Genomic DNA, 25,738 nt, shown 5'->3' on the forward strand with positions numbered 1-25,738 from the left:
AAAATATAGTCTCTATTGAGCAGCGTAGAACTTCACTCACTCACTAATCGATTACCCTGATAATCTGGAAGGTTCTATGTACGGTAGATTTTGTGTCATCGTTGACTGAATGTATGTATTGTCGTCACCAATCACTATTTGTCTCATCTTATAAAGTACAGGCTGCTTGATGTGGTGGAATGTGGCTGTGTGAGGCCGCATCTCCGCCTTCATACTTCGACTACCAACAAGAAATACAGCTTCTGTATGTGTTACAATTAGGATATAAAGCGAGACAGTTGGAGGGTTAGGTTAGTGCTTAGCGCGTCTGCGCGTCACGCTGAAGATCCTAGTTGGATTCCTTACATGGGTACAATGTGCGAGGGCCATTTCTGGTGTCCCTCGACGTGGTATTGCTGGAATGTCACAAGAAGCAGGGTAAAATGAATTCACTCGCCAACTCGCTGTTAATGAAGGGAAATATGATGTAAAAGTATATCAAGTGATGTTGTTATTATGCCACTATTCGCCAAGGACACCAGGAGACATACCCCAAATTCATTTAACAAACCATCAAACTCCCATGTTATGTCATTGTCAAACATGCAGCGCCTGGTTCGATGTGTCCCCACAGCTAGGGAATTTAGTGCAGAGTCCGATACAGCTGTTCCCATACTTAATGGGTATATGAATAATCAGACTCCGTGTTGGAGATTTACAAACTTCCATCACCTATCGGACGGTATGTGGGTAACAACATGCAGTGGTTACTGCTCCAAGTCTTGGGTCGGTCTAATCACATATATATATATATGTGTGTGTGTGTGCGTGTGTGCGTGTGTGCATGTGTGTGTGTGTGTGTGTGTGTGTGTGTGTGTGTGCACAGAAAAATAAACGCAAGTTTCGACAAAATGATATCTCATTAAAGTAAGCGTTGATGTTTATATCTTCTTATGAACTTGACAAAAGCCAGAGTTGCATTTCTTTTGCTGTTCAGTATATGTACGTGCCTGTATACTCTCTACTCTCTAATGCCGACAGTTAAATATACATGGTACACGTTTGTCCGTGTCCGAGCTGAACTGACGCGGATACCATGTTGATGTGATATTGACTAATGTATCTGTTTTTGATACAAACTGACCACCGCTCTTTCTGCCTACAGGAGTGAAGTTGATATTCAGTTCCACACCCAGTATGTTGCGACTCAGAATTAAGAGGCTCGTCTTGGCCGCAATGGCGGCTTTGTTCGTGCTTGTAGTGTTACGGGCGAGTATCAACAGTTCCAGTCCCGGTGACGCTAACGTCACCAGCAGTGAAGACTCTGGATTTCAGGACTTGGTTGGCAGCCACAAGGTCCTGGAACCGCTTATCATACACAAGAAAATGGAAATAATACCACCAGAAGTAGAACATCCACAGACAACAAAGACAACAGTAAAGAAGACAGAAGAGGTACAAAAGAAAAAAGTGAACGTTGACCCGACCGCTCCCGATGATATCATGTCAATGGTGAGTAGGCTGCTCATAACATATTATATGTGTGGGTGAAAGGTTTGCTCGATACCTTAAGCGTCTTTTCAAAGATACTTGTGTCAGGGACTGAAATCGTAAAGGAATTTAATATTCGGGAATCCTCTAGGGACACTCAGTCAGTCTACACAGCTATAATCCAAAGACAGGATCGTGAATAGTTTTATTGAAACGAAGACAAGGATAGCAGTGGCATTCAGTTGACATAAGGATGAAAACACTGATCATATACACAACAATCAATATGTCTATGTACCTAGTTTCCTACGACCGATTATCTAGAATGTTAGACAATGTCTATCTCGAAATAACAACTCGTTCTAGTTAGGTTCGCAATAATGAACAAGTACCGCTAAATCGAATATGGCCGTCTGGCGCAGTTGGCAGATGGCCATGCATACCCTACTTTAAGTCGTGTACATATGCAAGGACACATGGATATTTGTCATACATTGTTTGTGTACAGATCCGTACAGTACACCACGACCTGTCATGTTCATGAAAAGAAAAGCTCCAGCCATCGCTTTGAATCGACTTTTCTTTTACAGAATACAAACTTAAAATTGTGTTTTACAAGTTGTTTAGTTCTTTTGAGACAGATCCCTTCGTGCTGTATGAAAGCGGTCTGTGAGTGAGCGAGTGAGTTAATATTTAACGTCACATCAGCAATATTTCAGCCATATCGTGACGAACCGGTCAGTCAATAATAGACCCGACAATCTAGTGATCATGAGCAGCGATCAACACAACTGCGGTAGTCCCGTGAAGGTCTGGGATAGAATAGGTCTTCAACAACCCATGCTTCCCATAAAAGTCGACTATGCGTGTCGTAAGAGGCGAGTAACGGGATCGGGTGATCAGACTCGCTGCCTTGGTTGACACGTCATCGGTTCCCAATTGCACAGATCGATGCTCATACTGTTGATCACTGGATTGTCTGGTCCAGACTCGATTATTTACAGACCGTGGCCATATAGAGGGAATATTGCTGAGTGCGGCGTAAAACTAAACTCACTCACAACTGCGATACCATAGCATACATCAACTTAAGCGATGGACGGACCACGTTGTTTCTTCTGACCACGTCACTTCTTTACGTTCAGAATTTTAGCTGATGTAGAAATTGTACAGTTTAGTGATAAGCATTTGATGACAGCGACCATTGAAATTTCTTTTATTTAGATTGAATCATTCTATTGATCGACGGGATTGACACAAGATAAGTCGCGATGGATTGAAATCTTTTATGGAATTTGAAAATGGTACATTTTCAGACACAACCACATCTGCTATCCAACTTTAAGAACCCATGTTGGCGGGAGACAGTCGGCACCAGCAGCAACGTACGCTGTTTACCCTACTTCCACTTGATTGGAGTAGACAAGAGTGGCACCACGGACCTGTGGTTCAGGATTAGTCAGCACCCTGACTTTGTGAAGCCTAACGCTGTCTTGGGCAAGGAGACTCATTGGTGGTCATGGCGCAGGTTCGGTGAGTAGGACCCAGATCTAAATGACTAGTATGACCCAGGTCTAAGTAACTTGCATGACTTAGATGACATGTTTCACCCAAGTGTAGATGACTTGTATGACACAGATCTAGATGACCTGTATGAACCAGATGTAGATTACTTATATGATCTGAATGAAGATGGCTTGTATGATCGATACAGTGTAGATATAGATCACTTGTATAATCTAGATGTAATCTAGATGTAGATATAGATTACTCGTATGATCTAGATATAGATGGTTTGTACGATGTGGATATAGATTACTCGTATGATCCAGATATAGATGGTTTGTACGATGTAGATATAGATTCCTCGTATGATCTAGATATAGATGGTTTGTACGATGTAGATATAGATTCCTCGTATGATCTAGATATAGATGGTTTGTACGATGTAGATATAGATCCCTCGTATGATCTAGATATAGATGGTTTGTACGATGTAGATATAGATTCCTCGTATGATCTAGATATAGATGGTTTGTACGATGTAGATATAGATCCCTCGTATGATCTAGATATAGATGGTTTGTACGATGTAGATATAGATTACTTGTATGATCTAGATATAGATGGTTTGTACGATGTAGATATAGATTACTTGTATAATTTATTATCAACATGAAAAGTCAACACACAGCAACTCGAGGTTCATCTTTTCTTTGTTTCAGGCTTTGATATCTGGGTTAATAATGCTCGTATTCAGCATTTTGAGGAATATCTGAGTGCATTCGACAAGGCGGCTTTACAGATACAAGCGTCGTCCGGCATTTCAGACTATCATCATCGCGTCACAGGTAAGTTTGGTGTCCGTGTACAGGTACAGGTAATGCTTGTTCATCATTCATCTTATATGTTATACCTTATATATCATTGAGGTAATTCATTGTGTAATGGGGTTGTACACATTGCCTCCAGGCGAGGGTAGCCCCACCGTATTCTGGGACATGACTGGATGGGACAGAATTCCCCAGAACACCAACAAGAGTGTGGACACCGCGGTATTCACCCCCAGCTGTATCCACCATCTCACACCCAAGGCCAAGTTCCTCATCATCTTCAGAAATCCAACAGACAGGTGCGTGAAGCATAGCAACACATTTCTACTCACCCTCTGGTTTCGGTGATAAACGCACACACCTGTGACGATCTGTGTCAAACCATACCTCCGAAATTGAACTGCGTGGCTTGTAATACGGCTGGACGGACCAAAACTTCAGGCTCGGCGGTTGGTTAATTGCATGTGACTTTAGCTCAGCTGCGTCGATACACTGGATATGGTCTATGCTCACTAAGTGCAAACGTTCATATTATGAAGTATCTCTGAATGTGGTGTTAAACAACATAGAGGGAAGGAAAGGTATTACCACCAGCATGCTAACCGTTGCACGTTAGATACCTGTTATTTCCATGGCCGTGTGTATGTCATGTAGCATGTGTACTACAGTGTGTATGCCATGCATCATGTGTACTACCGTGTGTATGTCATGTGCCATGTGTACTACATATAGTAGGGTATACTCTGAAAGCACGTCCTACTGCATTTAAAAAAATAAAATGAATTCTCTGTAGTAATTGATGTCCGATGAAAATATTACTAAGGAAGAACTCAGAACAAGCTATCTTAGAGTAGATAGTTAACAAATTTGGATTGATGCGCGTATTAGGGTCTCGATTGGTCGAACATTCATTCACTCGAGGATGCATTTAGAAGTCTCCCAGTAATGACTTGTAGAAGCTCACCCACAACGAAATGAGCTGTGAGTTCAAGATTTCTATTCGGCTCCCCGTACCTTGTACCCTAGTTGTTCAATGAAAGAATGCGGCAATTTGATTGACTGTTTGAGCTTGATTTCCTAGCGTCTAATTAGATCAATCAATCCTGTATTATTGTCCTCGACCTTGGTCAGGGTCGGCGTCAACAGTTTGGGTCTCTTGATGCCAGTCCATATTCTGACATCTCACGGACTCTGAGACATTGACGAATTGGCCAGCATGGCTGTGGCTAATGAATGAATGAAATCAAGAAAGGCACAAATTAAAGACCAGCAGATTCAACAAGGTTTAAAGAAATACACATCCACTGAGATTAATCGATCTTCCTGTGTGTAAACAGGAATGAAGCCTTTCAAGGTTAAACGTTCTGGCCAAAACGTATTTTTGTTCCAATACCAGGTAATATAACTCATATTACATGCGTCCCAACTGTTTTGGAATACCAGATAACCACATTGTATGTGTCATGCATTATTCACTGTATATTGTAAATTATTACTGTTCCTTATATTTTGCTTTGGTTGTTATATGGCGCCGTACTCTGTAAATCATCGAGTCAGGACCAGACAACCCATAGATCAACAGCATCTGGGATACGATGATGTGTCAACCTGGGCCCACTTGCACAAAGCGATCTTAGCACTACAGTGATTGTAACTCCCATTCTCCAGTATAGGCTTAAGATAGTTGTAGTTGTGGTCAGCGAGTTTGATCACGCGATCCAGTTAGTTGGCTATCACAACAAGCGTGGGTTGCTGAAGATAAACTGTAAACCCTGTCTTCATCGGCTGTGCCTTATGTCCTTCATGCAATGTGGCAGGGATACTACAGTTTAGCGTTACTGCCATACAATTACTCCCGATATCATATCATACAGAAAAGCCCCCGCTGCAATGCGTAACAAGCAGATCCCCTCCCCCCCCCCCCCCCCCTCCACAAATACCTAGGTTCATGTTTGACGCATGTCGTCGTATCCCATTCGTGTAGACTGATGGTCATGATTTTGATCACTGGATTTTCCTGATCCAGATTCTACGTGTTATTGACCGCCGTTCATGCGTTAACGTCCTTGCTTGATCAGCGTACCAAGCTGCAAGTAATATCTAAGTTTTTGACTGTCCAGCTATTTCCATCAGCGGAACATCTTTATTGTCTATACAATGAAAGCTGGAGACGATAACACGAACTTCTAATTTTTGCCTTCGTATATCTCGTATACTTGTGGTCCAGTTAATAATGTCTGTTCAGTTGTTACATGTAATCAATTGTTCAGAGTATAAATATGCAACACTGTACACTATTTGTATGTCACATACTATGTTTTGTTCTTTCAGACTATTTTCAGACTACCTGTTCCTGCAGCTATACCGTGCGCCCAAGACTCCACTGACAGCAAAGTCGTTCCACACAGACGTGAAGACGTCGCTCCTGATGCTGAAGCAATGTCAAGAGCTTCACTCCCTCAAAGAATGTCTCTTTAATAAAACTCTGCATATGAACATACCGGTAAGTTTTCTGAAATTCGCTATGTATTAAAACTGACAACATATATTTAGCCACGTTAGGATATGGCCTTTATAAGTCATCTACAAATGACTTCTCGGAAACATATTCCAATGTGAAGTAAAGAGTCAGGGCGGTCCAGAGTCGGCTGCATGAAAACAGACAGGTCATCTTCCACGATCTGATGTGTATCGTACTTTCAGCATGCTCCACACTTTAACATGATCCATAGTTGTCCTATACATCAACATGTATCTGACTTCAGTGTGTTCTTTACTTTAACATGTCCCATGCTTCAACATGTCTCAAACTTCCGCATGTCTTAAACTAAAACATGTCTCGAACTTCAATTCAGCATGTCCTTTACTTCACCATGTCTTGGACTTCTGCATTTCCGAAATTTCAGCATGTCTCAAGCTTTAACATTTCTCAGATTTCAACATGTTTCGGACTGCAGCATGTCTCTCACTTTATCATGTTCCTGCCTCGGTATCTTCCAATCATACTTCGTGCCCCATTCTCCAAAATGTTCCATATTTTAACATGCCCCATACTCAAACACGGTCCATGTATTAACATGCTCCCTACTCAAACATGTACTATATTTTAATATGCTCCATAATCAAACGTCCGATTTTTTAACATGCCCCGTACTCAAACATGTTCCGTATGTGCGCTTTCAGGACTGAATTGATTTTTGCTCCATGTATTTAGTCACATACATTTCCCAACATGCTGTCATTGTTTCCAATCGATACTCACCACAGCTATCTTGTTTCCGAGTCGTAATGAGATAACCAGCTCGTCCTATTTATCCAGTAGCAACATAACGAAGAAAGGATTTACTTTAAAATAAAAGCAGACACAAAGAAAGTTATCACACTTTCAGCATAGAGTTCTTGAGTACAGAGACGAGAAGAAGCAGTTGGTGAGTTTTCCATCTGCTGTTGTTGCATCGATATCTCAAGCAATGAAAACAGTAGTCGACAGCAGGCCAAGGTGGAGAAATACAATATTCGCTCATTTTGTTTACGTTTCCACAGCTTATCGCATTTACTTTACAGTCTGGTCAATAGGCTTCGACTGCAGCATGTACGCTGATCAATGTTACGTACCTGCGTGAGTCAGTAACAATGTAGGTACCGCCGGCAGCGGTAGATTATGTTGTCTGTTCTTCTCCATATGTTCAAGTAGCCCTGAACCAAGAGGCAAATGATAATGATGATGATGATGAAGTGATGCCTTCTGAAGTGCACTTCAGTATCTGTCTCCTTTCTCCATACAAACCGACAAGATCCCTCCGCTCCGAGACACATAATCTTCTGTACATTCCTAGAACATGAAAGAAAGTTTGGTGAAAGAACTTTGACATTCTGTTGTGTTACAGCCTCGGAATGGAATTATCTCCCATAGCATCAACATTACAACAGCACTAAATACACATATTTTCCAAGAGGCCTTTGAACACGCATTATGCATGGAAATATGCGCTTTATAAATGAACTATTATTATTATATGAATTTAGGGACACTTTTCTGCTAGCGTCAGGAGACGTATTTTGGTAGTGTTACTATCGCAAAATATAACATGATGGTGTCACAGTCATACATATCATGCTAAGGACACTGTAGGTATACTGTCACGAACTATCACATTTTGGTGTCACAGTCATACATGTCATGGTAAGGATACTGTACGTATACTGCCGCGAACCATGAGATGTTCTTGTTGCAACCATATCATTGTATGTGCACGGTTCATCATTAACTGTATTTGGACTGTATACATGTGTAATTGGACTGTAGTAATTTCTTGTAAAATGTGTTCTCTAATCAATTCTTTTTCCACTGCAGGTTCGTATTCCTGTAAGCTTCTATGCTGTGTACTTGAAAGAGTGGTTCAAGATTTTCCCAAGAGAAAATTTCCTTATTTTGAGAAATGAAGACTACTCTAAAGATATACGAGGACACATAGAAAAGGTGTTCAACTTTTTGGATTTTAGTAAGTATAATTCTCTCAATTCCATTTCGGGAAATGTTTTACAGCAAGAAAACATTTTGAATAAATATTCATAGATATACGATCGCCGATGTGTATTGATGGCGAAAGGTTATGCTTGGAAACGTCAGTGTGTGGGGATCATGGATACGGTAGGGAACGTCAGTGTGTGGGGATCATGGATACCGTAGGGAACGTCAGTGAGTAGAGATCATGGATACAGTAGGGAACGTCAGTGTGTGTACGTCAGTGTGTGTTGGTGACAGAAGTGTACGGTAGGCAGCAACAGTGTGTTTGTGACAGATGTGTACGGTGGGAAACGTCATTGTGTGTACGCCAGTGTATGCACTTCAGTGTATGTACTACAATGTGTGTTGGTAATAGATGTGTACGGTAGGCAGCATCAGTGTGTACGGTGGGAAACGTCATTGTGTGTACGCCAGTGTATGCACTTCAGTGTATGTACTACAGTGTGTGTTGGTGATAGATGTGTACGGTAGGCAGCATCAGTGTGTACGTTGGGAAACGTCATTGTGTGTACGTTCGTGTGGGCACGTCAGTGTGGATCCATCAGTGTGGATCCGTCAGTGTGGGTACGTCAGTGTGGATCCGTCAGTGTGGGTACGTCAGTGTGGATCCGTCAATGTGGATCCATCAGTGTGGATCCGTCAGTGTGGGTACGTCAGTGTGGATCCGTCAATGTGGATCCATCAGTGTGCATCCGTCAATGTGGATCCGTCAGTGTGGGTACGTCAGTGTGGATCCGTCAATGTGGATCCATCAGTGTGGATCCGTCAGTGTGGGTACGTCAGTGTGGATCCGTCAATGTGGATCCGTCAATGTGGATCCATCAGTGTGGATCCGTCAGTGTGGGTACGTCAGTGTGGAGCCGTCAGTGTGGGTACGCCAGTGTGCTTTAGTGACAGAAGTGTGCGGTATTAAATATCAGTGTGTGTAGGTGACAGATATGTACTAAAGGGAAGATAACATTGTGTTGATAGATATGTACTAAAGGGAAGATAACGTTGTGTTGATAGATATGTACTAAAGGGAAGATAACATTGTGTTGATAGATATGTACTAGTTGATAGATATGTACTAAAGGGAAGATAACGTTGTGTTGATAGATATGTACTAAAGGGAAGATAACGTTGTGTTGACAGATATGTACTAAAGGGAAGATAACGTTGTCTTGACAGATATGTACTAAAGGGAAGATAACGTTGTGTTGACAGATATGTACTAAAGGGAAGATAACGTTGTGTTGGCAGATATGTACTAAAGGGAAGATAACGTTGTGTTGGCAGATATGTACTAAAGGGAAGATAACGTTGTGTTGGCAGATATGTACTAAAGGGAAGATAACGTCGTGTTGACAGATATGTACTAAAGGGAAGATAACGTCGTGTTGACAGATATGTACTAAAGGGAAGATAACGTCGTGTTGACAGATATGTACTAAAGGGAAGATAACGTCGTGTTGACAGATGTGTACTAAAGGGAAGATAACGTCGTGTTGACAGATGTGTACTAAAGGGAAGATAACGTCGTGTTGACAGATGTGTACTAAAGGGAAGATAACGTCGTGTTGACAGATGTGTACTAAAGGGAAGATAACGTTGCGTTGACAGATGTGTACTAAAGGGAAGATAACGTTGCGTTGACAGATATGTACTAAAGGGAAGATAACGTTGCGTTGGCAGATATGTACTAAAGGGAAGATAACGTTGTGTTGGCAGATATGTACTAAAGGGAAGATATGTACTAAAGGGAAGATAACATTGTGTTGATAGATATGTACTAAAGGGAAGATAACATTGTGTTGATAGATATGTACTAAAGGGAAGATAACGTTGTGTTGATAGATATGTACTAAAGGGAAGATAACATTGTGTTGATAGATATGTACTAAAGGGAAGATAACATTGTGTTGATAGATATGTACTAAAGGGAAGATAACATTGTGTTGATAGATATGTACTAAAGGGAAGATAACATTGTGTTGATAGATATGTACTAAAGGGAAGATAACATTGTGTTGATAGATATGTACTAAAGGGAAGGTAACGTTGTGTTGATAGATATGTACTAAAGGGAAGATAACATTGTGTTGATAGATATGTACGCCGGGGGACTGTCTGTACTGATGATAGTTCAGTGGATCGATTTATCAATCAGACCATTCTCTACAGACAGTAAAACACAATGATTACATTTCCAGGCAAACTTCTTGATCAAGAGCTGAATCGTATCGCCAATATGTCCCGCGCGTTTACCCGCAACAAGCAGCACCAGGCAGCGGGACAGATGTTGCCGGAAACACGAGACTTGTTAAACAATTTTCACAAGGATCTCAACTTAGACTTGGCACAGCTACTCCAGGATGACCGCTTCAAGTGGGCAGATCCAGTTTTGAAGTAAATGTTGAATCTGGCACTATGTATGCTTCAAAACGAGGATTGTGTCCGACAATTTCCTTGTCGAGTGTGTATGGGAGATAACTGTACAATATTTTACAGTTGCTGTTATGTGAGCACAATCTGATTTCCATTACAAACGAATCTCACAACATTGGATTGGCTGCAATATGTTACAGACTATGCCGTTATTGCACACCTAGATAAGAGTGGATCAGTTTCCATGATGCATAAAGGAGAACTGGTTTAATTGATGGTGTCATGTAATATTACATCGTGACTGTATCTTGCATCAGTACTTGTGTAAACATCATTAGTGTGGATGCCGTAAGGAGATGCACTTTCCTGTGTAATGAAAGATTCAAACAAATGAGGCATCGGGGATATAGAAAATCAGAGGCAGACACAGGTTGTTTCTTAAAATGCGAAATAGCCTGAACCGTTTTTTGTTCCACCTGCAACAGGCATTCCCTAGTTGCAGACATTACCCGTCCATTGTGAGATAACAAACAGTCTCCTGTCCCCACACCGGGATATTACTAGAAAAATATTACTAGAAAAATGCTTAAACCTCAGACCCGTGAAGGTCCCGGGGTAGAATAGGCCTTCAGCAACCCATGCTTGCCATAAAAGGCGACTATGCTTGTCGTAAGAGGCGACTAACGGGATCGGGTGGTCAGACTCGCTGACTTGGTTGACACATGCCATCGGTTCCCAATTGCGCAGATCGATGCACATGTTGTTGATCACTGGATTGTCTGGTCCAGACTCGATTATTCACAGACCGTCGCCATATAGCTGGAATATTGCTAAGTGCGACGTAAAACTAAACTCACTCACTCACTCACTTAAACCTCACTCACTCACCCCATATGCTGGACAATTCAAGAGTTTCAACATTCCATAATACAGGGTGAGGTATGAAATGACAGTTGCGGAAGATTCTTCTCTTGGAATCTATAGCGACAGCTTGAGACTGTTTGAGTCATTATCAAATCTGTAACACACCCACTTTTGAACGGCAGCATGATATATTTTCTTAAATGTTTTCCAACCAAGGGGTGTTGTAATATTTACCATAATAATGATGATGATGATGACGACGATGCAGACTACTGGCGAAAGGACCTGTAATCATTGTTAACGGCTGTGTAAATTCTAAAATTTAAGTCTACATAATGTACTTTAATGACTTCAAAATACATTCAACGAATGACGATATGAGATGTTCGAAAAACGGTGTTCTGCCCCACCTGTGGCGAGTCATTTACATATAGCTTTTGTCCCTTATGTTTGGTACTGGTGTATTGGTTGGATGGACCAACAATATACTGTGTAGGTACAAAACGTTCATGAAGATATGTAGTATATTTGGTCGATACCAATTGATGGGTTACTAGTGGGTCATTGTAATGTATTGTACATATTTACCTGTATTGTGCCTATTTTCCTGTAATCCACCATACACCAGTCTAACAAGGGATTATTTAAGCTTTCAGATATTCAGTGCCTTTGTGATGCCTTAATATATATTGTATGTATGTATATGTCGAATTCTATTTATTAAAGACTTACATGTTTTTGTTATTGATGTGTTCCTTTGGGTCACATCTCACCAAATGCCGTACATGGCAGACATAATGTAAATACAGTTATTTACTACCACTAGAGCATCGCAGTCAAACTCTCTTGTTCTTTAGTCGCGAGTCCTTGAATACGCACTATACATTATTTTCATCGAAAGTGAACTGTGAACATTGCTCGAACAGACCGAAGATTGTTACAAGTTTTAGAGACCAAGGTTGTGATATGTAAAAGTTATAACAGACAAGTTTATGGTGAGCCGTAGTTCTTTCATGGAGTTTAATGTATGGAAGTTTCATTACACCCGCCATGATCATGGTGACATGACGGCGTTTCAAGAGACCATGTCTGTAAAAAAACAGAAGTTTTGTCAGGCCTCCTTAGTCCCTTGTGAGATTTTATGTATCTTCATCAAAAGTGAGAAGGAATATTCATTTAATAATGTTAGTAGAATTATCTTGTGGGGTCCAGGAGTTTCAATTGTCCACACAACAATCTCATCCTAATGCACAGCTCATGACTGTACCGTGACAAATGAACTTTGTTTTCCTTAAACACGTACCTCTAAATGCATAATATTATAAGCTCGTTTCAAGGAATGAGAAAACTATTATGTGTCGAAAACGAAAAACGGATTCCACTTTTGGATAGCATGGTGGCGGTCGCCAATAAAGTGGTCCCGAGGTTTTATTATCCCTAAATTTGCTGGTTGTTTTCGCAAATGTAGCAGAGTTTTTAGCGCGAAAATCTGCATTACAGCTGTTTTGAGATGGAGTTATTACTCCCTATGCGACTGGTTTTAATGTGTTTACATTAGAGGAGAATGTACTGAAAAGTCAGTACAGGAACGCGATATACATTCCTTTGTATAGTGTAAGGCTCATGCACATTCGACATATGTACACCAAAATGGTAATTGTATACGACAAGTTGTATACTTCACTCATAAAATACATACATTCATGTCAGCTTATTGTGTATGCTTGTAGCAGAGTTCAATGAGAATATGCATATGCGAGACAATCAAGAGCAAGCACACACCGGAACAAGTGCACATGCATATGGTTAACCATGTGTTTCCGGACTCGTGTATAAAGCTCGACACTGCTGTCTGGTCGTGAGAGCAAGTGGCGAATGGGACATAAACACTTTTCAATCGATGTTGACGGGTTAATGACACTGTGTCCCAAATGGTACACATTTCGCAGTTGCCTCATCACTGTTCCTTGTGTTGCGGTGATCCATTGATGCTGACTGCGCCGATGGAGAGTGCGCATGGCATCTTGCGAGGTGGTTACTCTCGGTGGTTCCAGTTCTGGCCAGTCAGGTTCGTGCGCCTCGTGAGTCTGACTTGTTCAACCAAGCGTTCTTGCAATAATATGGCTGTACCCCATCTACGACATTCAAAAGACGCGTCCTCGTCCTGTTGCCTTCTTGATATTCAGGCGTGTACCTTTAACAAATATACCCCAAGCAATCTCAGTCGACTGTGCTTTCTAATGCCTGCGTTTGATGTGCTCCTGCATTTCAACAGGATGATGACTTCCATGATATTCCGTGGACAACACTTTGAAGGAATCAACTCATATACCTGCCAGTATGTTATAATTTGGATTAAACATTCTCAGTAAAGTACCGATTCCAAAACTTCTGTTTCGTTGAATCCCATTCGGGATTCGAACCCACACTCTCAGAACAAGAGCCACAATCTGATCAACGTTCTGACGTGCACCATGTGTCCCACTGTATGTGCTGTAGGTTTGTTTATTAAACACTGCACTGAACACTGTTCCAGTTATATGTAGGCCGGTCTGTAAACAATCGCGCCTGGGCCAGACAATTTTAATGATAATGATAAGGAATGTATAAAGTACCTGCTTCCAAAATATTTGCCCAATAGCGCTGAAGAAGCGTTTTACAAGTGATTTCTCTGATAGTGATAGGGAGGCTGTTCCTGAGTAATGTCAGTGTAGTCATTGACATCTAAGCACCAGACTACAACATGGTCGACAAAGTCAGCGAGACTGATCATGACCACCCGATCCCTTTAGCCGTTTCTTGCGACAGTTGTTTGATCGACATTCTAGAAGTTGGCGAGTCAAAACTGAAACATTCAACTCTATGGATGACAATTTATTACTGCATACAGTAAGGTTTCGATGCCGATTCTTACATCGTTATCAAGCTAAAAGTGATGTAAGAATCTACATCGAAACGTTGTTTTATGCAATAAATATGGTATTGTCACCCATAAAGCTGAATGTATCATTCTGACGACAAGCGGGGGTTGCTGACGACCAATTCTCACCATAATTATACATTTTGTATCAATAGGCTACCTCTTAGCGAGATGGATTCTGACGAATGATGGACAGGTTCACAGAGGATGACATTCTGAGGTTACATATATCACTTACTGCCACCGAGCTATTCGAGTTTACACAGGGAGTAGCTGAAATATGTTATAATACCCTGTCACTCAAGTGAAATGCATGACCTCTAATTGTGCCCAACGAGTGCTATGGACTCTTTCACCATGCAGAACAGGACGTTTCATTATATTTGTGCATGGCCGCATGGTGTATATTTGAGTAATCATATGGTGTGTCTTTGAATGATCATATGGTATACCATAGCGTGGTCATGTGGTGTACAGTGATATGGCCATATGGTGTAGCGTGACATGATCATATGGTGTGCCGTAATATAACCATATGGTATACCTAAAAGGGAAAAATGGTATACCGTAGCCCGACCATAAAGTGTACCTGAACATGACTATATTTTTTTACGTAACATGGCCATAAGGGGTGTACCTTAAAATGGCAGTAGGTATGCCTTGACATAACCATATGGCAGACCGTGACATAACCATATAGCATACCGTGACATGACCATATAGGACACCGCGACATGGCCATATAGTGTGCCTTAGCATGGCCAAATGGTGTACCTTGGCATGACCAAATGTTCATAGTCGGATAGGATAGCTCTTATCCTATAACATTGTAAAGTTATCGTGCGGGGCATATTTTACACCAGACATCGTGGCGTACAATGAATGTATGGGGAATACTTGAATCAGTTATCATAGAGTATTTTATTTATTTGACAGATACTGTGTGTATTTAACTAAGTGTTTGGACGTACGCTAAAGCAATTTAATAGATCATGTATTGTATGAGTGAGAGTCCTCTGTAACACTTGCAGAGTCATGAATGTCCATAATCTGGGCGCGCCATGAAACGCCTAAGGGAAATAACCCCTAACTCCGCTCTCACGTTTAGGCTTAAAAACGGATTTAAATTGCATGCGCGTACACACTTGAAAGGTACGTAATATGATGATGTTAACCTGTCACCTACAGCGACGTATCACATATTAAATGTCAAACACGAACACGAGAAATACTGAGACGTCGGAGTAAATAACACAAGAGCAAATGAAAGAATGAGATATCAGTGACGGCCTACTTACAGAAGAACACAACTAGAGATCACTAACAGAGGTAGCTTCAAGGTGTCACAAACAGATTAACAGAGGTAGCTATAGCTTCGAGGTGTCACTAACAGATTAGCAGAGGTAACCTCAAGGTGTCACTAACAGATTAGCAAAAGTAACAACTAAATGACAGTGACTGTAACAGATGTAACAACAAGACGTATCTAACACATTATTAATTTAGGTTGCAGCTATACGTCACTGAAAGCTTAACAAGGGTAAGTCCTGAATGTAGCGAATGTATGATACATTTAACATCTAAACGAACCTAATTGATGAACACAGGTTGCAACCAGATGTCACGAACAGATTAGCAGAAATTAATAATAGACGCCACTAGCCGATTACAGAAATAAATAATAGACGTCTCCAACCGATTACAGAAATAAATAATAGACGTCTCCAACCGATTACAGAAATAAATAATAGACGTCACCAACCGATTACAGAAATAAATAATAGACGTCTCCAACCGATTACAGAAATAAATAATAGACGTCACCAACCGATTACAGAAATAAATAATAGACGTCACCAACCGATTACAGAAATAAATAACAGACATCACCAACCGATTACATAAATAGATAATAGACGTCACCAACCGATTACAGAAATAAATAATAGACGTTACCAACCGATTACAGAAATAAATAATAGACGTCACCAACCGATTACAGAAATAAATAATAGACGTCACCAACCAATTACAGAAATAACAGAAGTCACCAACATATTACGAGAAACAAATAATCGGCTTCACTAACAGATTAAAAGTGAAAACTAATGGGAGTCTAACTATGATTACAAGGAAATCACTGACAGATTAACGGAGACATCACTGACAGATAACAGATATCTAATCTATGATGATAAGCAAAACAAACCAAAAGCTGAAAAGCATGAAAGTGTTACAAGCGTGTGACTTTCCACTTCACTCCACCATCATCCTCTCCCCTTTCACACTGGTCAGGGATGTCCGAATAACTGGACTGACCCTCATCTGAAGGGTGGTGACCTGCTGCAGAGGAACATGAGCGATATGATGCTATGTAGATTACCAGGGTGTGGTCTCCGGGCTACTTCTGACTATTGTTTCCTGGGTTACAGCAAATAGCATATACCCACTCATCATACCTGGGGATTGTATTTCGAGATAAAAAGAGGTTTCGGAATTTCTTTACATAAGCTTTACAAAAAGATATACATGTACGCAGTTTGCAGCTATTATCATACTGTCAGTTATCCTCAAAACATTCACAGAGAAAGTTTCTGCAGTAATGACTTGTAAAAGTGAAATGTGTGGCGGTCGTCTGTAAATAATCGGATCTAGACCAGACAATCCAGGGATCAACAGCATGAACATCAATCTATGGAAACATTGGGATAAGATGATGTGTGTGTCAACTCAGTCAGCGAGCGAGCCTGACCAACCCATTAGTCGTCTCTTGCAACAAGCATGGGTACTGAAGATCAATTCTAACAGGGATCTTCACGGGTTTCGAAATTAAGAAACACAATAACCAATAGAACCCCCATCAGGATAAGGACAAAGTGTTTGTTTGGATATGTCTGCAAATGGTGTGACAAAAAGGGCAACGCTTAAAGTAAGCTAACAAACTGACATTATCAGCCCCCTACTGAAACATTAACTGTTTCCCTGATATTCACTCACATACTAGTTATGTAGAATGTATACAGTTCCAACGAGAGAATAATCTGTTTCGATTAAAAGATCCCTGACGTCATGGACAGCGATTTATAGCCTGTGTAGGGTCATGACTACCCGCAGGCATTGGCGAGTAAACCTATTACTAGGTGATTCCTAGGGCACATACGTCAACAAACAAGTGCATACTTAGTTGAGAGGAGCAACACCTAGCAGACAGAAAATGGCCATTACTACTTACCTTTAGATCATGAGGGGAAGGGGATATGACGATTGAAGGTACAAATCAACGTACAAAAGAATTACACGCTGTTATATAAATAGTTTGTTAATTTTACATAACGTATATAATCGTCTCCAGTGATCTTTTAAATATCTATCATTTCATGTCATGATTTTCTGGCCCATCGTTAAAACATTTAAATCTAAGTCTAAGTCTGACTAACGTGACTCTTCAAGAATTCCGACGAAACGTCACTTTACTTCCTCCACTAAATATATACTTTATCTTTCAAAACACAGTTAACCTTTTCTTACACAAGACACCTGCAATCGTCGTCAAGGATAACCAGATTATATATGTATGATGATATAAACAGTATGTGACAAACGCTGTGTAAAACGATAACATTTAACCCTCTAGGGCACCTCTTAGGACACCTTGTTCCTTGCAGCTTCCCCATACGGTTCTTGAAACGGATACATGAAACCTCTTCATGCATTGCATACACCTTTATGAGAATGATAACTGACAATGATAATTAGTTAATAATATGGGTTGTGTGTGAAATTACATTTGAAGCGTTATTTATTCTAGAATATTTCAAGCTACCAAAGCTAACAACCAATAAGCTTCTCACATATTCCTAGAACCACACATATACCAGTCACGGTGCTGTGAGCGTGATATGAAAACCGAGACAGTAATTAAAGAAAGAATTTACGATACAGCTGCTGGGTCGGACTCACATACGGTATTCATTAGACCATCAGTTGGGAGATTATGTGAATATACTAATAAGACAATGCGTCTTATACATTATTCTGTACACACGGTTCGATATACCTATGAGATATAAATCATGACAGAGATATAACTGTGTGTGTGCGTGTGTACGTGCGTGTGTGTGTGTGTGTTTCTGTGTGTGTTTGAGTGTGTATATGTGTGTTTGTTTGTGTGTGTGTTTCTGTGTGCGTTTGTGTGCACGCGCGTGTGTGTGTGTTTGAGTGTGTATGTGTGTATGTTTGTGTGTGTGCGTGTGAGTGTGTGTGTGTGTGTGTGTGTGTGTACATAAGTGTGTACGTGCATGTATGTATCACTGAGTTTCAAAAGAACTCCACTTAACATAACGATAGGACATTGTTTGTGTGTCTCGCTCATGTATGTCGTGATCACCTCTAGTCATCATGGTATCAAGGCCGGGATATGTCTGGTTGTTGAACTATCGCTTTTTATTTATTTTTTAATCCTAGTCAAAATAAAAACCTTGCCGTATCGGTTCCCACAAGTCACAGCCAAAGCGAAACATAAAACATCTTTGTAGCAATACTGTATGTTTTGTCAACCTATACTTCCAACAAGTCGTTAAAATACAATATTACCCGTTATGATGATATTTCCGCTTATTGAATGACACAAGGTGACGACAACTGTGAAAGACCCGTCTAGATGACAGTGTATAGGTACTTTTACAACATTCATTCAACAGAGTAATATACAAAGAATTTGCAACACGCCCTGGGTTTTGAAAGTAAATGTTCCCTCTAAGCGATTCAGAACGCTAACAAAGGCGGTGGAATCTGCAAAGCGGGTAAGCTTGATATTATAGGTTTAGGGGCAGGAGATCGCGCACGTACATATCAGCCAACCTGTCGCAGGTGATTTATACTTCAGCAGTGACGGCAGTACATCAGCGTTGTCCGCCACACGCATCAACACTGTACATGTATCCAGTTCTGGATTAACCGTCTCCTCACTATGGAAAATTAATGAAAACGTGCGTTTGTACATTTACAGCACGCCTTCAAACGACCACGAGCCTGCACGACGACCGAAGGGGGCTTGTTCCTCATATGGAGTGGACTGAAAAGATCTAACGTGGATATGCTTCTGTGATAATGATCATACTGTCTTGATTTCAGGTCAATATGTTTATTTTTTCACCTTTGTGGATTACAGTGGCCGCTAGTTTGATCTCCCAGTTATCGACATGTGTTGAAGCGCAGGTAAGTCTCCTCACCTGTACTTAATCACAAAAGTTTTATTTCTAGCTGAAAATACGACCATAACGAATCATCAAAATACCTATCTAGATATCATTTGAAATAAAAACAAACTTTCAAATGACAAGTTTGATTATTTTAATGTGATAGTTTACTTTAACTCTGCCATGCGCCTTTGCCTTAGAAAATAGAATAGTTAACATTCCTGCGTCATACCATATAACAGTAAATATATTCAAGTTGATATTCTGGAAACGTTTGTGAGCATAGCGCGTACAGTATCCAATAACGGTGTCAACGAATATGGCTGCATCAGATGACAAAGGCAATTCAACGCTAAACAATATATTTTAAAAAGTCCATATCGTTATCTTTATCATGTGGTAGCATCATGTATATGATGAGTGATTTGGAGACTTTTCGGAGTATCAATATATATACCCTAAGCCCCCCTTCATACGCGAGCAGGGCGGTGAACACAACATGGCTACATCACGTAATACCTCTACAGAACATTTTTATTAGAGAGCAATCTCATCCATCAAATTGGTGGACGAGTATGTATCCGAGTCCTGAGCCCCATGTCTTGGCAGTCAACTGTTGACTAAAGTATGGAAATCTACACTAGCACACTGTGAATGTTTCCGGACGTGGTATAATGAAGTGGATGTATGGAGGGTGCATATGCGGGCAGTTTCAAAATAGTAGAATCTGTCCATGGATGTGTAGAAGAAGTGTGTACAATTATCATTTCACATGCAAACTGGCATTTCGAGGTACATTCAACGTCATAATTATCATTTAATGACACTGACTGTACTGACATTGACTGTACGATTGAAGACGCCAGTGCCGAATTGCTCAGTGACATACTTATGCATGGTTGACAGTATGCTTAAAAAAATATGTCATAAACACGTGTCACATTTACAAAAGTAAGCCTACAAGTAAAAAAATACGTGACCATCTGCATCAAGCTTTATTATTACAAACCTGCCTCTATTTCGCTTGATCTTAAAAATACGTGTTCTATCATTCATTATCCTCAACAACAACCTTTCAGAAGATCTCGATACTTGATTTGCCCCTAGGTAGCAAAGCACACGATAATGACAGGCCCAGCAATGATATTTTGATGACTCTATATTACTCGTTACCGTTTAGATATTCACTACTCCTTCACACAAAACCATCGATCTTTAAAATAAGTTGATTTAAGACGTCATTACCTTTTTCATTAATCATTCAAACTTCAGAAAACACAAAACATCAATTTTATGTAATCTGTTATCCTCTATGCAGCGGTGTGTCTTTTTCTAAATGTCAAGTTTAAAACTACTTAATTGGTAAATTGTGATTTTTGTAAAAAAAATTCGAATCTGAACCTTGTCCTGTGGTTGGGAAATATTTTGTTATTTGTATATCACAGAAGACTATATAGCTAAATTTCAAGGTAACGGCAATGACTACTTAGGACAGACTAGTGATATCTTGGTGTTAATACCAAGCATTCGAACAAAGGTAAGCGTTGATGGCCACATCTTAAGCAAGAACGCCCAAACGATACTACTGTTTGCCAGTGCCGCAGTGACGCCACGAAAGTGCGTACGTTTTCATTCCTAACACAGCACTTCAAAGATGTTCAGTTGATGTCTCTGAAGCATTGTTTCTGATTGTCTCACTGTTTCTGATTGTCTCACTGTTTCTTATTGTCTCACTGTTTCTGACTGTCTCACTGTTTCTGATTGATTGTCTCACTGTTTCTGATTGTCTCACTGTTTCTGATTGTCTCACTGTTTCTGATTGTCTCACTGTTTCTGCTCATCGTACGGTTTAGATATTAGTCACTGTATATGCATTAGCAAATCGTTTCAGCAACCCGCGGAGCCTGTACGGAAACTTACAAAAGACGAGTGCAGTGACCAATACGTTAATTGTTTCAGCCTGCAATTTGCAAACCATGGGATATATGGCACGAAATCAAAATGTTAGGAATCGACTGTTTTCAGGGGGTCCCAGGTCAACGACAAGAGTACAAGATTTGCTGGCCCCAAAACAAGTTTCCAAGAAATCGAGTGTTAATGGGTTAGCGTAATGGTAAACGTGTTCGCTCGTCTCACCGAAGACCCCGCTTACCATTCTTCAGGTGATTACAATGAGCAATGTTCATTTCCGGTGTCTCCCTCCCTGATAGGGATCGAATAGTCTCCAAAGCGCCCCAAACCACATTTAAATGCGCTTAAACAGCTAATGAATTGCCGCAATGTGTAATCAGGCAACAAGAGTGCAGGACGATTAAAAAGAGTCTACATGAACTCCGTACGGTACCGGACAGCCATGTGCTGTGTTGTATAAGAACTAGTTTATAGTGATTCAGAAACACGATCAAGATCAGAATCTTACAATGGCGATTACCTTTGTCGAAGGAGTTAAAATACATAGATATTTTCATTTTCTTTGACACCAGTCGTGTGAGGTCAGTTCATATAAGTAACAGTGTTTCTTGTCAGCATACATACACAAATTACGTGTGTCAGGTCCTTTTCTGTAAGTGAGGGTGTTTCGTGTCAGTATCTTCACACGCATCACTTGTTTCAGGTCAGTGTCATTAAGTGACATTGTTTCTTCTCAGTATGTTCACACACATCACATGTGTAAGGTCTTTTCCTGTAAGTGACTGTGTTTGTTGTCAGTATATACACACACATCACATGTGTAAGGTCTTTTCCTGTAAGTGACTGTGTTTGTTGTCAGTATATACACACACATCACGTGTGTCTGTAAGTGGCTGTGTTTGTTGTAAGTATATTCACACACATCACGTGTGTCAGGTCAGTTACTATAAGTGGCAGTGTTTCTTGTCAAGCTATCTACAAGTCTGTCATTGTTTGCTATCACTCAAAGACGAACGCAGACATGACAGTACGTCTTCTCAGTTTAATAACATACTTGACATCATACATTATGTATGTACATGACAGGAACATATCTACCATATAAACAGATATAACATTGTTGTCAATCGATGCAATTGCCGTGTGTAATTTTTTAAAATATGTTAACGGATGTGACAGTGTTTCTTTTAACAGATGTGATATTTCGTGTTAATTTATTCATAAGCATAGCATTGTTTCTTGTTAATGTGTTCATGGATATGACAGTCCGTATCAACATATTCACAAGACAGAGGGTATTTCGCTGTAAAATGTCAAATGACATAATGGTGTTCGTTTGAGCATATATACCGACGTGTCATTGTTTATTATCAATTTATATTTATATACAAGATATTGTTACCTGTCAATAGTTCTTGGACATGACAATGTTTATTGTCATTTGATTTAGATCGGGACTATGTTTCACATCTGCTATATAGGCACTACTGGACACGCATTGCGTTATCGCACATGTCCATATTTCCATTGCATGAAAGGCATAAACAGTGCATGCAGCTCTGTGATTAAAAACACAGTTTAAAAATTGGAGGTATTCTTTTTCGTAATGGAAAACTGACGTGTTTTAGCGATTTGTTTTAGATGATTGTTTTACTGTTGCACCAATTAAGAATCTTGAGCATGTTTCTCTGAAGGACCCTCTCTGTCAGTGAATGTTAAAAAAAACCCGTGAGATATTTTACACATAGATCACCAGGCCAATGTCACGAACGTCTCTGTTAAAGCAAAAATATATTTCCATAAAAAATAGTGTCACAAAAACTGTCCTCTTGATTGGCAGCTGCCAGTCACATAATTTTGAAACGCCGGAAGGTCATAGACATACAACAGTGTACACGGAACGGAATGATATTGATGAGAAGCGACACGCTCAGTGAACAATTTTGTTGGAGATTTTTCGAGATTATACTATTAGTCAGTCTTGAAGATCTTGTTCTTTATAACGCTATTCAAACGTATTCATATTTTTCTCACTTATCGTTTGCCCTGGATGCTGTTTCAACCTGTTTCGGTTTAACCTTCAGTAACACCTTGTCACCTAACAGCTATTTTTATTTTATTAATAATGATGTGTGGTCTGTTTTTCCGACAACGAAAGCAAGTTTCGAAAACATGAAATTTCATGAAAGCAAGTGTTCATATTTATGTCTTGTGTTTAAAAACTTGACCGAAAAACCAGTCGGAGAGCTTTCCTTTCCTATTCAGTATATACTGTGAAGAAAATGTTTTATGTAAGTTATGGGGGAACATATGAGTGGTAATTATCAGGGAAAGCAAATATTGACACATCGAAAACGTATTGTCATGACCTGACAGCGTATAGAGCATCAAAGACTGGTTTCAGCATGTAATCAGTGTTATTTCAAGGGGTCTAAATTTTATTATGCGATAATTCTGGTTGCTTGGAACAGGTGTTGTGTAACCAGTTGAAAGTCCTGTTCTGTAACCATTAAGACTTTCTGTTGCAACATCCATATTTTAAATCAACATTATAATTCCATTCATGCAGGTTTTGACCAAACATGTCAACCAAAGAAAACAGTTAGGTTCTAATTCGGCGTCCTGGGGGTTAGTAGGACCTATTTCAATGGAATATTTATATTTGTATATTTTCTGCATTGAAGTAGTCGTGACAGAGTTATTTCAATTTCATTTATTTTAGACGATTCGCTCGTGAATAAATAAAAGAAACTATTAATCCGTTCTTATTTAGGTAAATATGCACGTAGCTGATTTAATCGTTGGTGAAGTTTCGGGATGGAACAGTTGCTAGAAAGCTGATTCTACCTAAAAATCATCGGCAAGATGATTATCTCAGTCATAAATGAGACAGATAAGACAGGCTGATATACATATAACTTAATAACTTAATCTACAAAAGTGGGTCACAATTTCAACATCAGTTATTGTCACTGACAGTTAAAACTATTATGGCAACGACTGACTGTTGCACTTCGGTTTGGCTTTGAAGCATTTAAGCATATACACCTGTCTGTTTGACACTTGCTGTGTCAAGAGTTGATGTGTCGAGAGCAGACAAATTTCACAAACCCCCGCCCACCACATGCAGATGAAATGAAATTTCGTAAGATGATCGGAGTATATTGATCGTTGTTAGAAACAGAGACGCGAAGCGGCTGATCCTCTTAGTCATTTCAAGTTTTAGTCATTTACCAAACAGACTAGTTTTACAATCTGACGGTAACACAGATAACAGTTTCTTAATGACCCTGTTACAATAATCAGTTTCCTGAAAGGGACAAATCATAACATGACATCAATCCCCAGCCCCACAATGTGACAATCGAAGTGCAGCGGGTATGTTCACATACAGTATGGTTCAAAATTATTGAGAATAGCTAAAGCATTTCATATTATTAAACGAGAACAAATCAGATAAAATTGAATGTATTGTGAAAGTGAACTGACCTTTTCATGTTGTGTAGGTAACAATTTAATATTTTATCAAGTCTCCTTGAGCTTCACGGCACAGTCTAAGACGGGTAGGCATACTTCCTATCAGAGAGGTTAGTGTCTCGTGAGTTATGCTGTCCCAGTATCGGACCACTTCTCTCTTCATGTCTTCAATTTTTGTCAACCCCTTTTGATTCACACATTCCTTCATCATCCCCCAAATGTTCTCAATGGGATTTAAGTCAGGACTATATGCAGGAAATGGTAAAGCAGTCACATTTTTCTCCTGAAACCACTGCTTGGCATGTTTTGCTGTGTGTTTAGGATCATTATCTTGCTGCAAAATCCAGTCATTTCCATAAAACACATGTGCACTTGGAAGGAGAAAATTATCTAATATGTTAGTGTAGCGTTGACTTGTCAGATTTCCCTCAAACACGCACAGCGGGGTCGTTCCTAATAAGGATATCCCTCCCCATACATGACACTTTGGGCTGTATTTAGGTCGTCGATACAACGGTGCTGACGCAGACTTTGTCCATATTTTCACATTATTGGGATATACCCATATTGAGCTTTCATCAGTAAAAATCACATTTTCCCAGTCAAAGTTTTCATGTGCCAAACACCACTCAACACGCCTGTCTTTATGTTCTTGTTTTATGAGAGGAGA

General features: G+C 40.0%; 2 protein-coding genes across 4 annotated transcripts in view; both read left to right on the top strand.

The window, feature by feature from the left end:
- Positions 1-12,306, top strand: part of LOC137285189 (carbohydrate sulfotransferase 15-like) — a 31,179-nt gene extending 18,873 nt beyond the window's left edge. For all 3 annotated transcript variants that reach the window (XM_067817433.1, XM_067817432.1, XM_067817434.1), the window contains 7 exons: positions 1,145-1,491; positions 2,787-3,003; positions 3,696-3,821; positions 3,943-4,102; positions 6,135-6,306; positions 8,158-8,305; positions 10,524-12,306. In XM_067817433.1, the coding sequence (XP_067673534.1) occupies positions 1,177-1,491; positions 2,787-3,003; positions 3,696-3,821; positions 3,943-4,102; positions 6,135-6,306; positions 8,158-8,305; positions 10,524-10,723 (1,338 nt within the window). In that variant the 5' untranslated portion in view covers positions 1,145-1,176 and the 3' untranslated portion in view covers positions 10,724-12,306. The remainder of the gene's footprint in view (positions 1-1,144; positions 1,492-2,786; positions 3,004-3,695; positions 3,822-3,942; positions 4,103-6,134; positions 6,307-8,157; positions 8,306-10,523) is intronic.
- A 1,259-nt stretch (positions 12,307-13,565) lies between these two features.
- Positions 13,566-25,738, top strand: part of LOC137284017 (uncharacterized) — a 132,435-nt gene continuing 120,262 nt past the window's right edge. Inside the window, exons 1-2 of the mRNA XM_067815679.1 lie at positions 13,566-13,643; positions 19,616-19,699. Coding sequence (XP_067671780.1) covers positions 13,566-13,643; positions 19,616-19,699 — 162 coding nt within the window. The remainder of the gene's footprint in view (positions 13,644-19,615; positions 19,700-25,738) is intronic.

This window comes from Haliotis asinina, chromosome 5, assembly GCF_037392515.1.
Source record: "Haliotis asinina isolate JCU_RB_2024 chromosome 5, JCU_Hal_asi_v2, whole genome shotgun sequence".
Taxonomy (NCBI): Eukaryota; Metazoa; Mollusca; class Gastropoda; order Lepetellida; family Haliotidae; genus Haliotis; species Haliotis asinina.